The following is a 17,589-nucleotide window of genomic DNA, read 5'->3' as shown; positions in this document are numbered from 1 at the left end:
CGACTCTTACTCTGTGGGAATCGTGGAGGGTTGTCGTTGACGTCTGTGATCACAATTGTGACCGTGGTGGATCCAGAGAGGCCACCCAGCTGCCCTGCCATGTCCGTGGCTTGGATCACCACTTCATACCGGTCCTGAGTTTCTCTGTCCAGATTTGCCACTGCCGTCCGGATCACACCTGGAAAAGACCAAAGGGGAAGCAGTGAGTGTGAATGCAAGGGTGGCCCATCAGCCCACGGAGCACCCTTCTCACTTCCACCCTCCCCTGGGAGCAGGTCATGGAATCCTGTAGGCCAGGCTCAAGGCCAGAGCATGGTCACAAGGCACAAGCCCTTCACCTTCTCTTGCCAGCAGGACTCAGCTGAGGGAGGAGCATTAGCAGTGCAACGACTTAGGCTGGGCCCAGAAAAGCAGGGGGGACATGGGCATTGCCCTGCAGAAAACCTGACAACTCCGCAAGCAAACAGCCCCAACCACCCGGGGCAGCGGTGGGAGGGCCGGGACGGAGCCAGGTCATTTAGTAGGAAACAAGAGGTTTCATGTGCCTGCATCAGGATCTACGGGCAAACTTGGGCGGGGGCTTAGCCACACCAGCTGGGTTTGTCATTGCTTGTTTCACCAGGAGAAGCTAAGTACCAGCTGTCTTGTTATAACGCACAAAAATAAAGATGTTTAATATGAAACAGCGAAAGGCCCCAAGAACAGGCTCAGAACCCAGCTAAACAAACACCCCCAAAACATTCACAGAAAGGGGTGTGTGAATGGTACTGCCCGACCAAGCACAGATCTGTCCCGGGCCCAGGACAGCATTACCACAATCCACCTGTTGTCTCTCATACTTGGAGTGTAAGCTGTATGGGGCAGAGCCCAGATTTGTGTTCCGGGCTTGTCCAGTGCCTCGCGCCATGGGGCTCCTAGACACTACCACAGAGTCATAGAATCGTAGAATATCGGGGTTGGAAGCTATCAAATCCCCCCTCATTCTTCTCTTCCGTAGACTAAACAATCCCAGTTCCCTCAGCCTCTCCTCATAACTCATGTGTTCCAGTCCCCTAATCATTTCGGTTGCCCTTTGCTGGACTCTTTCCAATTTTTCCACATCCTTCTTGTAGCGTGGGGCCCAAAACTGGACACAGTACTCCAGATGAGGCCTCACCAATGTCTAATAGAGGGGAATGATCACATCTCTCGATCTGCTGGCAATGCCCCTATGTAGACATCCCAAAATGCCATTGGCCTTCTTGGCAACAAGGGCACACCGTTGACTCATATCCAGCTTCTTGTCCACTGTAACCCCTAGGCCCTTTTCTGCAGAACTGCTGCCGAGCCATTTGGTCCCTAGTCTGTAGCAGTGCATGGGATTCTTCTGTCCTAAGTGCAGGACTCTGCACTTGTCCTTGTTGAACTTCATCAGATCTTTTGGCCCAATCCTCTAATTTGTCTAGGTCCCTCTGTATCCTATCCCTACCCTCCAGCGTATCTACCATTCCTCCCAGTTTAGTGTCATCTGCAAACTTGCTGAGGGTGCAATCCACACCATCCTCCAGATCATTAATGAAGATATTGAACAAAACCGGTCCCAGGACCGACCCTTGGAGCACTCCCCTTGATACTGGCTGCCAACTAGACCTGGAGCCATTGATCACTACCCGTTGAGCCTGACGATCTAGCCAGCTTTCTATCCACTATATACTCCATTCATCCAGCTCATACGTCTTTAACTTGCTGGCAAGAATACTGTGGGAGACCATGTCAAAAGCTTTGCTAAAATCAAAGAATAACACGTCCACTGCTTTCCCCTCATCCACAGAGCCAGTTATCTCGTCATAGAAGGCAATTAGATTAGTCAGGCATGACTTGCCCTTAGTGAATCCATGCTGGCTGTTCCTGATCACTTTCGTCTCCTCTAAGTGCTTCAGAATTGATTCCTTGAGGACCTGCTCTATGATTTTTCCAGGGACTGAGGTGAGGCTGACTGGCCTGTAGTTCCCAGGATCCTCTTTCTTCCCTTTTTTAAAGATGGGCACTACATTAGCCTTTTTCCAGTCATCCGGGACTTCCCCCGATCACCGTTAGTTTTCAAAGATAATGGCCAATGGCTCTGCAATCTGCAAAACGCCTTTAGCACTCTCGGATGCAGCGTATCCAGCCCCATGGACTTGTGCTCGTCCAGCTTTCCTAAATAGTCCCGAACCACTTCTTTCTCCACAGAGGGCCGGTCACCTCCTCCCCATGCTGTGCTGCCCAGTGCAGTAGTCTGGGAGCTGACCTTGTTCGTGAAGACAGAGGCAAAAAAGCACTGAGTACATTAGCTTTTTCCACATCCTCTGTCACTCGGTAGCCTTCCTCATTCAATAAGGGGCCCACACTTTCCTTGACTTTCTTCTTGTTGCTAACATACCTGAAGAAACCCTTCTTGTTACTATTAACATCTCTTGATAGCTGCAACTCCAAGCATGATTTGGCCTTCCTGATTTCACTCCTGCATGCCTGAGCAATGTTTTTATACTCTTCCCTGGTCATTTGTCCAAGCTTCCACTTCTTGTAAGCTTCTTTTTTGTGTTTAAGATCAGCAAGGATTTCACTGTTAAGCCAAGCTGATCACCTGCCATATTTACCATTCTTTCTACACATCGGGATGGTTTGTCCCTGTAACCTCAATAAGGATTCTTTAAAATATAGCCAGCTCTCCTGGACTCCTTTCCCCCTCATGTTATTCTCCCAGGGGATCCTGCCCATCAGTTCCCTGAGGTAGTCAAAGTCTGCTTTTCTGAAGTCCAGGGTCCGTATTCTCTTTTCTTCCCTGTGTCAGGATCCTGAACTCGACCATCTCATGGTCACTGCCTCCCAGGTTCCCATCCACTTTTGCTTCCCCTACTAATTCTTCCCGGTTTGTGAGCAGCAGGTCAAGAAGAGCTCTGCCCCTAGTTGGTTGCTCCAGCACTTGCACCAGGAAATTGTCCCCTACATTTTCCAAAAACGTCCTGGCTTGTCTGTGCTCCGCTGTATTGCTCTCCCAGCAGATATCAGGGTGATTGAAGTCTCTCATGAGAACCAGGGCCTGCAATCTAGTAACTTCCGTGAGTTGCCGGAAGAAAGCCTTGTCCACCTCATCCCCCTGGTCCGGTGGTCTATAGCAGACTCGCACCACGACATCACCCTTGTTGCTCACACTTCTAAACTTAATCCAGAGACTCTCAGGTTTTTCTGCAGTTTCGTACCAGAGCTCTGAGCAGTCATACTGCTCTCTTACATACAGTGCAACTCCCCCACCTTTTCTGCCCTGCCTGTTCTTCCTGAACAGTTTATATCCATCCATGACAGTACTTCAGTCATGTGAGTTATCCCACCAAGTCTCTGTTATTCCAATCACATCATAATTCCTTGACTGTGCCAGGACTTCCAGTTCTCCCTGCTTGTTTCCCAGGCTTCTTGCATTTGTGTATAGTCACAAATACCTAGTGCTGCCAGGGATGTGGCAAGCCCAGAGTAGTCGCCAAGGGCACTCTGAGACCATCAGGAGTAACTCCCATGAAGTCAATGCCAGCCTGAACCTGGTTTGAGGGAGGGGAGAATCAAGCCTAGAGCCCTGTGTCTGCACGACAGACCTATCTATGTTGGTGTAACTACATTGCTCGGGGTGTGAAAAATCCACAGCCCTGAGCAATGCAGTTATACCGACCTAGCCCCCCACCAGTGTAAACAGTGCTGTGTCGGCAGGAGGGCTTCTCCTGGTAGGAGGTGCAGGAATGTCCTCACTATAGTGGCGCAGCAGTGTTTTAAGTGTAGACTTGCCCTTACTCAGGAGCCTGCAGTGAGAGACCTGCAGGGGACCAGGCTATTTAGCCCTGTCTGTTCCCTGTCTGGCCCTGACCTGCTCACACGGTCCACTCCTGAACAGGCACTGGGCTCCAGCCCCTCACATGCCCTTGTTCACCTCTCCCCAGAGGCCAGACTTGAGAGGTGGGGAGCCCATGGGAGCAAAGAAGCAGAGTCCTGGGGAGCCAGAAATGTTCCAGGACAATACTCAGAACCTCAAGTTGAAGGAAGCCAGGAGGAGCCACTGAACAGCGAGGAACAGACATTTCTCTCTCTCTCTCTCTGATGACATTTGCAGGCACTAAAGGAGCTGGCGATGCTTTCTGAAACTAGCAATTATTCCAGTGATTATCATCATTAGGATTTATTACGAAGACATCACCATTGTCTCCGATCCCTGCAGCTCCCTCACTCTCGTGGACAGGCACAATTTCACCCATCCCACCTCCCCCTGGACTCTGTCATTTCGGTTCTGTAATTACCCCGGACTCTCCAAGCAGCACTTTCGCTGCCTTCGGTCCGATGAATCAAAGGGAGGATCCATTTCGCCTACCTTACCTCAAGCAGGTTCCCACGCACTCCCATCAATCCAGCACCTGCTTTCCTGTGCACTAAAAAGTGACTCATGGACCGCTCTGTATGCTCCTTCCCTTCCCTGGGGTCCATGCCTCCTGGCAGCTGCACGGGGTGGGGTGGAGGACAGGGCGCTGAGGTCAGTTCCAGAAAGACCTTTCTACAGAGGACTGGGAATAGCTCCAGGTGAACTGGATGTGGCGCCCTCTGCATTGCAGATAAATTCAGATTTCTGCCACCGCTACACCCAAGGGGCTCAGTCTCTCCCCATGACTCCCTGGACAGCTCCCCGTGTCAGCCCCATGGCTGCAGACTCCCTTTCTTGCTTTGTGTCTGTTTGGATAGAATTGTTTCCCTGTGAGAGACGCTGCCAATGCAGTCTGTATTGGCTGCTGCCATTCCCACTGCCAGAGGGCGTGGATGCAGGAGGGTGGAGACCTTTAGCTGATGCTCTTCCCCACATCTTGTCACGCCCCCTCAGGGAGGTTTGGGGTTTGCATTTTTAAAGAGCACTGGAAGAAACAAGGCCCTAGTGGGAGGGACCCCTCTCGGTGAGCCCTTGGCCCCATGGGACTAAGCTACATAGCAGGCTGATCCCTGGGAGCTGTGGGGCGAGCAGGCTGGTTGGCAGCATTTACAGTCAGACCCAGTCATCCGGCTCTGAATATTAAACTGTTATTTCTGGGGAAGCACCATTGCATTCACATTTCAGCAATTCTGTTAATTAAAGGGGTATGAAGTGTTTTATAATGAAAACGATTCTTGTCAGCACAATAGCGCTGAATTGCGATGAGACAGAAAAGCTCCTGCATTCAGCATAGTTGTAATGGTTTAACTGAGCCACTTAATGAAACATGCCACGATGCCCCCTTGCAGCGCGGTACCCGGTCCAGCCGCACCCTCCAAGGTCCCCACACAGCACAGTACTTGGCTCAGCCGCACCCCACGACAGCCCCTTCAGCGCGGTACCCGTCCCAGCCACACCCCCCGACGCTCCCACACAGCACGGTACCCGACCCAGCCACACCCCCCGACGCCCCCTTGCAGCGCAGTACCTGGCCCAACTGTGCCCCCCAATGCCCCACACAGCTCAGTACCCGACCCAGCCGCACCCCCGATGCCCCCACACAGCATGGTACCCAACCCAGCCACACCCCCCAATGTCCCCTTGTAGTGCGGTACCTGGCCCAGTCGTGCCCCCCAATGCCCCCACACAGCTCAGTACCTGACCCAGCCGCATCCCACGGCGCCCCCTTGCAGCACAGTACCCGGCCCAGCCACACCCCACAACAACTCCATACCGCATGGGATGGGAGCATCACATCAGTACCCTGCCACACCCCATGATGCCCCCACACAGCACATTACCCAGCCCAGCCGCACCCCCGACACCCCTAAACAGTGCGGTACCTGGCCCAGCCACACACCCCAATGCCCCCACACAGCGCAATACCCGGTCCAGCTGCACCCCACGATATCCCCATGGGACCAACTACATCCTAGTAGAAAGTAAACCCCAAAAGGCCCAGGGCTGTGCTGGCCAGGGATATGACTTGTCAGTGCATCCCAGCTCTCCAGGCTGGTGCAGGACCATTCTGTGGCTTTGGTGGGCCTGTGCAGACCCCATCCTGTGGAATGCTAGTGCTGCTACTTCTGGCCCAATTCACCCATTTCCATGAACCTCCAGAATGTTTCTTTCTAAGATCTGCTTTAGCTCAGTCAGAAGCTACGGGCTGGCTGCAGGAATCCCTGGGCGAGGGTCTGTGGCCTGTGTGGTTCCAGAAGTCAGACGGGATGATCAGAATGGTCTTTCTAGCCTTAAATTCTATGAATCTCTGAGAAGTTTCAGGTCTGGGTTTGATTTTTTTGGGGTCATGGTCCCACTTAGCTGTGGCTTGAGACAAACCCACCTGCTACTCACCAGCTCCCCCATGGCCACATGGGGGAGTGAGACTTTATTCCAGCCCGTAAAGTGCTCTGAGAGCCTCAGCTGAATGGTGCTGGGGAAGTACAGAGGGTCATTAACACACACATGTCTCACAACTGGGAAAGGACCGGTCCCTCTCAGAGAGAGTGGGAAGCTCCTACTTCTGATTCCATTCTGCTGAGGCTTGGTAGAAGGACCTAACATGGTCCCCCTCCCCCAGCCCCATCCTGAGGAACCCACCTTCCTGGGGACTAGACACAGCACAGCCAAGGATATAAAGGAAAGGATAAAACCAGCAGCCAGGGTTCAGCTGCATGGGGCTGGCCCCAGCAGCTTCCTCCCCAGGCCCACAGATCTGCTGCTTTCCCAAACAAGGAGAACAGCAAGACAATCTGTCCTGCCCAAAGACTTCCAGCCACGCCACTCTCTGACAAGAACCCCCTTACATCCAGCTGTGTCTTTTCAGTTTTTGTCAGTGTCTATTATAGCTGTATAATGCAGCCATGTAACGACATACCCTCCAGTGCCTGCTGTGCATGGCTTTCCAGCAGGAGCCAGATTAATCACAGAGAATAATTACAACGCTACGGGACACTTACATAGTCACACAAACGCCATCAAACTGGCTCAATGGCAGACACTCTTTGGGCGATAAAACCAAAGCAGGACAAGTTCTCAGCTGGGTAAATGCCTCCCAGAAATCCAAACACCCTGCAGGTTACTCGCTCTCGATGCTTCCAGCTCAGGGGGCTACGAGTCCACATCCTGGGGCTCCTACCCCAAGGAAACAAGACAGACCACCCCACACCCACCACAATGCCCTGCCAGAGAGGAGAGCGTGGGCAGGACCCACCCCAGTGACTCGGCCAGGGTTTTAGCAAGCTGGTCCAGGGGGCTGCCAAACTCACCTGAACAGACTTTGATGGGCAGGTCCCTTCCAGGTGCACATACCTGCCTGTGCAGGACATGGAAATGCCACGTTATTTGCCAGCTTTCATTATGTCCCCTTCTGGGAAGGCATGAGGCGCCGTCAGATTTCTGTGTCCCAAGCCTGATGCATTGTGTGGGAGCATCAGAGCCATCCATCCTCAGCCCTTCAGCACTCATCACTGCTTCCCGAGCCTCCCAGTCCATCAGCACCTCCCCGCTGCTGCCCCATGCCTGGTGGGCACTGGGTGAGCATGGTGCCTGCCTGCTCCCCACATGCAGGCTGCGCCTCAGTGGAGACAGGCTGGGGTTACTGAGCAAGCGGCATGGTTCTCTCCCGGTGATGCCACTCGGCAGCGGGGCTGACCCGTCGTGTTGCAAAGCTGAGGTGCCATTTTTACACACTCAGAGCCAGTGTGCGGGGCTGCCGTGGCTGGGGCGGGAACTCCCAGTGACACAGCATTGCCCTGGAACCCAGCCTCACCACAGGCAGGAGCCTGAGAGAAGAGAGGTGAGGCAGCCTGCTGCTCGCCTGATTCTGGCCTCTCCCAGCTCTGACAGCGACATGGCTGGCCCTGGGATCTCCTTTGATCACAGTGACAGTGTCCTACTCCGCCCCCAGCTGAGGCCGACGGACTGGCTCGCAGCAACATCCCATGCTCAGGAATAACGCTTGGAAAATGCAACCGCCTTGACAGGGTGGCTTTTCTCTTCACGTGGGGTTCCAACACCCTAGCAGGGCACCCCCGCGGGGCTACTCCCCCCTCAGCCCTGACAGGTTTCCCCAGAATCCACTCCCAGCAGGTCACTCCCTCTCCCTCACACTCCTCACTGACACAAGCCCTGCGCTCCCCTGACACACCTGCATTCTGAACTCTGCCTTCCAGCGACTCATTCTGCCCTCTGCATGGGGGGGGTCACACTCACCCGCCCCAGCTCAAGAACGGCCAGGCCAGGGCCCGGCTGCACTTTTTTGTGCCCTCGGCCAAGGCCTGCTCCAAGGGAGGTCACTGAGACTTTGCCAAGGGGGCCTTTCCTGTCCTGCTCTTCCTACGCCCTTTGAGCGCAGGAGCCAAGATGCAAAGACCACCACTGAGGAGGGGCAGGTTGCCCTGGTGCATCCAGTGGCCTCTGCTGTGGGTCCTTTATCTGTTTCAATGAGCAACCAGGATGAAGGGCCTGTGCTCCCAGGCTGTGGGCACACGGCCGCAATTCAAACTTCAGGCACATAATGGTGAAGCCACACTCATCCGCCAACTCCAAGCCAGGAAACAAGGAAATAATCAGCCAGAGGTTATATCAAATCCAAGCCTTGCTCCAACTCCCCCTCCTAGCCCAGCCCACCACTCCCCCCTAGCCAAAGCCTGGGGAAGGAGGTGGGCCCTGAAACTCCACGGGTCTGGGCTATCTAGGGCTCAGGGGGAGTAAATCCAGCAGAACTGAAGCAGCCCTACAGTAACACAGCAGCGAGGGCAGCCCAGGGCTCGGGAGCAGCCCTACAATGAGACAGCAGCGAGGGCAGCCCAGGGCTCGGGAGCAGCCCTACAATGAGACAGCAGCGAGGGCAGCCCAGGGCTCGGGAGCAGCCCTACAATGACACAGCAGCGAGGGCAGCCCAGGGCTCGGGAGCAGCCCTACAATGACACAGCAGCGAGGGCAGCCCAGGGCTCGGGAGCAGCCCTACAATGACACAGCAGCGAGGGCAGCCCAGGGCTCGGGAGCAGCCCTACAGTAACACAGCAGCGAGGGCAGCCCAGGGCTCGGGAGCAGCCCTACAATGAGACAGCAGCGAGGGCAGCCCAGGGCTCGGGAGCAGCCCTACAATGAGACAGCAGCGAGGGCAGCCCAGGGCTCGGGAGCAGCCCTACAGTAACACAGCAGCGAGGGCAGCCCAGGGCTCGGGAGCAGCCCTACAATGACACAGCAGCGAGGGCAGCCCAGGGCTCGGGAGCAGCCCTACAGTAACACAGCAGCGAGGGCAGCCCAGGGCTCGGGAGCAGCCCTACAATGACACAGCAGCGAGGGCAGCCCAGGGCTCGGGAGCAGCCCTACAGTAACACAGCAGCGAGGGCAGCCCAGGGCTCGGGAGCAGCCCTACAGTAACACAGCAGCGAGGGCAGCCCAGGGCTCGGGAGCAGCCCTACAATGACACAGCAGCGAGGGCAGCCCAGGGCTCGGGAGCAGCCCTACAGTAACACAGCAGCGAGGGCAGCCCAGGGCTCGGGAGCAGCCCTACAGTAACACAGCAGCGAGGGCAGCCCAGGGCTCGGGAGCAGCCCTACAGTAACACAGCAGCGAGGGCAGCCCAGGGCTCGGGAGCAGCCCTACAATGACACAGCAGCGAGGGCAGCCCAGGGCTCGGGAGCAGCCCTACAATGACACAGCAGCGAGGGCAGCCCAGGGCTCGGGAGCAGCCCTACAATGACACAGCAGCGAGGGCAGCCCAGGGCTCGGGAGCAGCCCTACAATGACACAGCAGCGAGGGCAGCCCAGGGCTCGGGAGCAGCCCTACAGTAACACAGCAGCGAGGGCAGCCCAGGGCTCGGGAGCAGCCCTACAGTAACACAGCAGCGAGGGCAGCCCAGGGCTCGGGAGCAGCCCTACAATGACACAGCAGCGAGGGCAGCCCAGGGCTCGGGAGCAGCCCTACAGTAACACAGCAGCGAGGGCAGCCCAGGGCTCGGGAGCAGCCCTACAGTAACACAGCAGCGAGGGCAGCCCAGGGCTTGGGAGCAGCCCTACAATGACACAGCAGCGAGGGCAGCCCAGGGCTCGGGAGCAGCCCTACAATGAGACAGCAGCGAGGGCAGCCCAGGGCTCGGGAGCAGCCCTACAATGAGACAGCAGCGAGGGCAGCCCAGGGCTCGGGAGCAGCCCTACAATGAGACAGCAGCGAGGGCAGCCCAGGGCTCGGGAGCAGCCCTACAATGAGACAGCAGCGAGGGCAGCCCAGGGCTCGGGAGCAGCCCTACAATGAGACAGCAGCGAGGGCAGCCCAGGGCTCGGGAGCAGCCCTACAATGACACAGCAGCGAGGGCAGCCCAGGGCTCGGGAGCAGCCCTACAGTAACACAGCAGCGAGGGCAGCCCAGGGCTTGGGAGCAGCCCTACAGTAACACAGCAGCGAGGGCAGCCCAGGGCTCAGGAGCAGCCCTACAGTAACACAGCAGCGAGGGCAGCCCAGGGCTTGGGAGCAGCCCTACAGTAACACAGCAGCGAGGGCAGCCCAGGGCTCGGGAGCAGCCCTACAGTAACACAGCAGCGAGGGCAGCCCAGGGCTCGGGAGCAGCCCTACAGTAACACAGCAGCGAGGGCAGCCCAGGGCTCGGGAGCAGCCCTACAGTAACACAGCAGCGAGGGCAGCCCAGGGCTCGGGAGCAGCCCTACAATGACACAGCAGCGAGGGCAGCCCAGGGCTCGGGAGCAGCCCTACAATGACACAGCAGCGAGGGCAGCCCAGGGCTCGGGAGCAGCCCTACAATGACACAGCAGCGAGGGCAGCCCAGGGCTCGGGAGCAGCCCTACAATGACACAGCAGCGAGGGCAGCCCAGGGCTTGGGAGCAGCCCTACAGTAACACAGCAGCGAGGGCAGCCCAGGGCTCGGGAGCAGCCCTACAGTAACACAGCAGCGAGGGCAGCCCAGGGCTCGGGAGCAGCCCTACAATGACACAGCAGCGAGGGCAGCCCAGGGCTCGGGAGCAGCCCTACAATGACACAGCAGCGAGGGCAGCCCAGGGCTCGGGAACAGCCCTACAGTAACACAGCAGCGAGGGCAGCCCAGGGCTCGGGAGCAGCCCTACAGTAACACAGCAGCGAGGGCAGCCCAGGGCTCGGGAGCAGCCCTACAGTAACACAGCAGCGAGGGCAGCCCAGGGCTCGGGAGCAGCCCTACAGTAACACAGCAGCGAGGGCAGCCCAGGGCTCGGGAGCAGCCCTACAATGACACAGCAGCGAGGGCAGCCCAGGGCTCGGGAGCAGCCCTACAGTAACACAGCAGCGAGGGCAGCCCAGGGCTCAGGAGCAGCCCTACAATGACACAGCCGTGTGCACAGCTGATGGAGGAAATACACTTCAGGGTCAGACTTTCAAGGGTTAATAGCAACAAGACAAAACACGTCTTCAAATGATGGAAAATACCTGGAGAGCAGAATCTTTATCTAGGGAAGGAAAATGATGCAATTGCTGAGAGAGACTCGGTAGTTTCATTTCCTGTCCATGTTGCTGGATATTCCCCCACCCCCAAAGAGATAAAAATCACTGTAACGTATCCAGAGGGCAGGTGAGAAACAGTGACAAGGAGCAGAGAGGAGGCAGGAGCAGGGGACAAAATAGCGTGTGGGAGATATGTGGGGCCGGTGGCCAGCAGGGCACAGGGACGTGTGCACACACAGACATGCCAGTCTCTCTACACAGGGCCCAGGATCACCTACATTTCACTAGTTCATCAGGCTTGGACCCATCCCCCAACCCTTGGCTCAGGAGACCTGTGGGGTAGGGGGGCGAACGGGACAGGCTCAGGGAACCTGGGCAAGGTGCCACTAAGGACTTGTTCAAACTACCACTTCTACCTGTGCAACTTATATCGCTCAGGGGTGTGAATAAGCCACCCCCAAACGACATAAGTTACACCGACCTGAGCACGCAGCGGGGGCCGTGGGGATGCAGGATGGCACTCAGAGCAGTGGGAGCTGCCGGGACACAGGATGGCTGCTGCTGCCGATGAAGGGATAAGGCGATTCAGAAGGGAGAGCTATGCATGGTGTGGATTTACTGCAGCCAGGAAATGGCCACTCTTCCTGCCAGCTGCTTAGGAGCCTGTGCCCCAAGAGGCCATCTAGCAGCCAAGCTGTAACAGACAGGCCCAGAGGACTTAGTCCCGGGGGAGGGCAGTGGACTAGGGTGGGGTGGGAAAGGGAGGGGCAGCCTATGACAGCACAAAATGAAGCTAAATCCCAAATCTCTCTTGACATCAAATACTAATTTCCACTTTACACGAGTAAATAGGCCCTCACTCTCCGCACACCAAACACACAATTTGTCCCAAACCAACTGACCTTCCTTAAAGGCCCAGTGTGTCTTAAAGGAGAGAGAATCACAGAAACACAAAACAGAGGAATCTCCTTGGAAGCAGCTCACGCCTGGGGACATGGGATCGTCCCAGTTCAAAGCTGCCCGTCCCTGCCCAGGGCTCAGGCGGATAATCCCGAGACAGCAGGGGCTGTTTGGGGCTGATAGAGAGAGTCCCCACGTAGGTCAATGCAACCCCGTGAGTGCAGCCAAACACGCACCTGACACATTTATGCGCACACTCAGATGCGCTGCCAGCACAGGGTCCCAAGAGGAATTCAAAAGGAGCTCTGTTTAGCGGTCTCCCCATCCCAAGGGGCACAAATCCTGTGACTGGTTTGCATCCGTATGGTTCAGAGACAGACAAAACAAGTGTCAGTGTAAACTGCTCCTTGTCGGCAGGAGTAGGGGGTGGAAGTATTTTGTCCGCAAAAGTGCCGAAAAACAGCATTTACACTGCCTGACTTCTTGCGACGGCTGTGTCCCTAAAAGCTGTGTAGTGTAGACAAAGACAAAGTCTGCGGAAGAGAAGAATGAGGAGGGATTTGATGGCTGCTTTCAACTAGCTGAAAGGGGGTTCTAAAGAGGGTGGATCTAGACTGTTCTCAGTGGTAGCAGATGAGAGAACGAGGAGTAATGGTCACAAGTTGCAGCGGGGGAGGTCTAGGTTGGATATTAGGAAAAACTATTTCACTAGGAGGATGGTGAAGCACTGGAATCGGTTATCTAGGGCAGTGGATTTCAAACTTTTTTTCTGGCGACTCAAGTGTGACAAAGTGGGACTGTTCTTAATGTTTCCTCTGAATAGTGTGGAGGTGCCTAAGTTTCCCCTATGCAGTTCTTAAGTCTCTAGGTGGTGGGGTAAGCGTGTATGATCCTTGCAGAGCCCTAGAGGGTAGGTGTGTGCAGGGGTCTAGACACAGAGAATGGCCGACACCCTGTTTCCTGGGAACTGATGGCCTGGGCCCTTCCCCCCTGCAAGATGAGAGCTAAAGGGTTGAAGATCAAAGGAATCAGGTGACCTCCTGGCCCAGGAAAGGGACAAAGCCCAGAGGAGTGGGGGCTGGAGGGAGTTTCAGTTTGGGGCTGGCTGGGACTTGGAGTGAAGGGCAGACGGGTAGTCTGGCTCGCTGCCCCCCTAAAATGGACCCAGCTGAGGGGTCCTGTTCTCTGCACCTGCAAGCTCTGTGTTAGACCGTGTTCCTGTCGTCTAATAAACCTCTGTTTTACTGGCTGGCTGAGAGTCACGTCTGACTGCGGAGTTTGGGGGCAGGACCCTCTGGCTTCCCCAGGAGCCCCGCCTGGGCGGACTCGCTGTGGGAAGCGCACGGAGGGGCAGAGGATGCTGAATGCTCCGAGGTCAGACCCAGGAAGGTGGAAGCTGTGTGAGCTGTGTGTCCTGAAGACAGGCTGCTCACAGAAAGGTGACTGCCCCAGAGTCCTGACTGGCTTCATGGGGAGCAGTTCCAGACCATCGCCCAGGGACTCCATGACATCAAGTTAAAGAAAATTGTTGAGGCCCACGACCCAGTGGAGCTGGGGATGAGGGTTTTGGGGTGTGGGAGGGGCTCAGGGCTGGGGCAGAGAGTTGGGGTGCGGAGGTGAGGGCTGCGGGGTGGGGCCAGGAATGAGGGGTTCAGCATGTAGGAGGGGGCTCTGGGCTGGGACAGGGAGTTGGGGTGTGGAAGGGGTCAGGGCTCTGGGCTGGGGGTGCAGGCTCTGGAGTGGGGCCGGGGATGAGGGGTTTGGGGTGCAGGAAGGGGCTCCGGGTTTGGGGGTGGGCTTAGGGTTGGAGCAGGGGATTGGGGCGCAGTCTTAACTCAGGCAGCTCCCAGTCAGCAGCGCAGTGGGAGCGCTAAGGCAGGCTTCCTGCCTGTCCTGGCACTGCGTATCGTGCTGCGCCCTGGAAGCAGCCAGCAGCAGGTCCAGCTCTTAGGCAGAGGCGCTCAAGAGGTTCCATGTGGTTCTCACCTGCAGACACACACACCCAGCACCCATTGGCCAGAAACTGGCCAATGGGAGTGCAGAGTCAGTGGTTGGGGTGGGGGCAACGCGCGGAGCCCCATGGAGCTAGGTGCTGCCTAGGAGCCAGGTGCTGCCTAGGAGCCGGACCCGCTGCTGGACGCTTCCGGGGAGCAGCACAGTATCAGAACAGGTAGGAACTAGCCTGCCTTAGCCAGGCAGCACTGTCGGCGGGACTTTTAACAGCCTGGTCGGTGGTGCTGACCAGAGCCACCACGACCCAGTGCCTTATATTCCGCGACCCAGTACTGGATCATGACCCGCAGTTTGAAACCAACTGACTAGGGAGGTGGTGAAATCTCCATCCTTAGAGGTTTTTAAGGCCTGGCTGGACAAAGCCTTGGCTGGGATGATTTAGTTGGGGTTGGTCCTGCTTTGAGCAGGGGGTTGGACTAGATGACCTCCTGAGGTCTCTTTGAACCCTAATCGTCTATGATTCTATGATTAGAGAGACAAGGTGGGTGAGGTCCTATCTTGCTGGCTTTTATCTTTCCCCCACTTCACGAGGTACACCACATGTTGTAATCGGCATGTGTAGACCTATGGGTCTTGAAAGGTGGATTGTGGGGAGTGTTGATCATTGCAGAGCCAGCTAGATCAACAGATGCAAAACCTACACACATCTCCACGGCTACAATGATCAACCCCCCACAACACACCTTGGGGACCCATGGGTCCCACACATGCTGATCACAACATCTGATATTCCTCATCCAGTGCACTGAACGCCCCTACGACCACCATGCCAGTGAAACCAGCCACTGCGCACTCGAATTAACTCTCACAGGAAAATGACAAGACAGAAACACCCTATCACCTGTGGGGGAACACTTCTTGCAAAGGGATCACTATCTGACCTCTCAGTCCCTGTCCTCAAAGGATACCTGCATGACGCAGGGAGCCTGGGAGCTTAAATTCATAACTTAGCTAGCCACTAAAAATCCCGGACTGAACATTGACACTGGATTTATGGCTATTACAACAATATATAACCCACTAACACCACCACCCCCTTCCTTTCCCCTCTGACTGGAAGGGTTTTAACAGGCAACTTCACTCTGAATGGTCCCTGGAAATGTGTGTTAACTACTTATGCTAAACAATCTGTTTCCCCCTTGTGTTTAGCTGTGATGCTGGAGTCCCTGTCCCAGACCTGCAGAAGAGTTCCATGCAGCATTACTGGGTGTCTCTCTCACCAACAAAAGTTGTCCAATCAAAGATATTACCTCCCCACCCTTGTCCCCCAGCAGCAGGAAAACACTCGTTGGGGTGTCTGTACTGCTGTCAGGTGGGGGCAGGGTGCATGAAGCTGGGATAGGGAAAGACCAATCTGCACTGGCCTCTGTGTCCAGATTTCAGAGTAGCAGCCGTGTTAGTCTGTATCCGCAAAAAGAAAAGGAGGACTTGTGGCACCTTAGAGACTAACAAATTTAATCTCTAAGGTGCCTCAAGTACTCCTTTTCTTTTTGTGTCCAGCTAGACAGAGCCCGGGTTCATCCCTGGAACCAGCCCTTTCATTCCTCAGCCTGTTCCTCTCACTCTATGGCCAGCCTGCAGCTCCCCATCCCCTCTCCGTTTGCAGGGAAATGTTCCCTCCTGGCACTAAGAATGACAAGAACCCAGAGCCTGGGCCTCAGCGACAGAAGGTGCTAAAACCTCACTGCCAATGGCTGAAATTACTGTTTACAAACAGCTACAACAGAATAAAAGGCTCCCTGAGCACCTGCTAGGGAAGCGATTCTAGGCAGGGCTAGTGCTGTACAGACGTGCTGTTAAACAGTGTTTCCTTGTGCTGCTCCTGCTCCATTGTGCCTTGCTATTACTAGGTCCCCTGGCTATTCACCACCCAGCACAGCACAACATCCCGGGTCACTGAGCTGGCAGAGACGTGCAGTGGCCGTGACGAGGAGAAAAGACACCCCTGACGCTGCACCAGAAAGCCACTCTCAGAACCCAGATGGAATGGCCAATGGGCCTGGCTCTTTATACGCTAATTGCTCAGACTCATGTTCATGTCTTATCACCCAAAGCCTCCTAGAAAGCTTCACTCGCTCTACAGAGTCACCACTTCAGCCACTACCAAAATGGGATGTTTTCAAAGCTGTCAGTGGAAATGGCACCTGCAAGTTTTGTGCATGCAGAACACCAGCTCTGTGCCTTTTTAACTGGCCTTACAGTCCTTGCCCATGCAGGGTGGAGACCTGGTCCAAGCACACAAAACTTGCAGGCTTAGTTTCAACGTGTGGATGAAATTTGGCTCCTACAAGACACAAGTGGTGGGTTGTTCTTGTAAAACTGAGTGGCGTTCTAAACATCAATTACGCTCTGTCTACCTCCAGCTAACAGCACAGAAACCAGGGCCTGCTCTCAGGTGTGGCACAGAGCTCCCTCCCTTACTCACCATTCCACAAGCCCTGCATTCCAGTGGAAACCAGGGGGACATTCTGGGAACTCAGCAGGAACCAGGTGTATACCATGCTCCACAATGCCCTTGCCCTCAGCGTTGGCTGTTGCCGCTTGTTCCCAGAACAGACTTCAGAAGGCAGCAGGTCGCTAATATCCTTGCACACTGGTGATGCAGCATTCAGCTTGGTTAGCAAGTAATGCCCAGGAAGTGGTATTATTCGTAGTGTCAGGACACAGTGTGCTGGGGACAACCACGCACACAGGGCACATCTACACTGCAGCTGGGAGGTATAATTTCCAGGTCAGATAGACGGACACCTGCTAACAATGGGAGGGTGGCTGCCGTGGCTCCAGCTGGCGGCCCAAGCGCAATCCCGTTGGAGACCCCAGCCACTGTGGCCACACTGCTCTTTCCCACTCAGAGCTAGGGCTTGTGCATCCACCCGGGCTGGGAATTACCATACTTCTCCCAGCTTCAGTGCAGCCATACCCACAACAAGACCCATTCTCTGCCCCGCGGTGCTCTCAGTCTGATCAGCTGCTGAATGCTTCAGCTGGAAATGGGCAGGAACACCAAGCACACCCAGAAACCACCATGCACTTTTTACATCCCGTACCTGAATGGGCAGGCCAAACCCGCCCACGTGCACACTGGCTCGGATATCTCCAAATACCCTCACGAGACATTCTCACACGGGGGGAGAGGAAGAGCCACTTGTGACGAGCAACAAGGAAGAGACAGGGAATCTGAACAACATGTGTGAGCGTGTTCGTTTGTGGGGTGTGCCAGCGTGTTGGCTCCAGTGGGTGCATGAGAGCAACAAACAGCAGAGAAGCAGGTCAAAGCA

General features: G+C 55.7%; 1 protein-coding gene across 4 annotated transcripts in view; it reads right to left on the bottom strand.

The window, feature by feature from the left end:
* CDH22 (cadherin 22) overlaps window positions 1-17,589 on the bottom strand; it is a 181,034-nt gene that overhangs the window by 61,036 nt on the left and 102,409 nt on the right. For all 4 annotated transcript variants that reach the window (XM_084645984.1, XM_084645985.1, XM_084645987.1 and 1 more), the window contains one exon: window positions 11-178. In XM_084645984.1, the coding sequence (XP_084502110.1) occupies window positions 11-178 (168 nt within the window). The remainder of the gene's footprint in view (window positions 1-10; window positions 179-17,589) is intronic.

The sequence above is a fragment of the Lepidochelys olivacea genome (assembly GCF_965140295.1).
Source record: "Lepidochelys olivacea isolate rLepOli2 genome assembly, chromosome: 13".
NCBI classification, from domain to species: Eukaryota; Metazoa; Chordata; order Testudines; family Cheloniidae; genus Lepidochelys; species Lepidochelys olivacea.
This window is presented reverse-complemented; position numbering and strand designations above follow the sequence as displayed.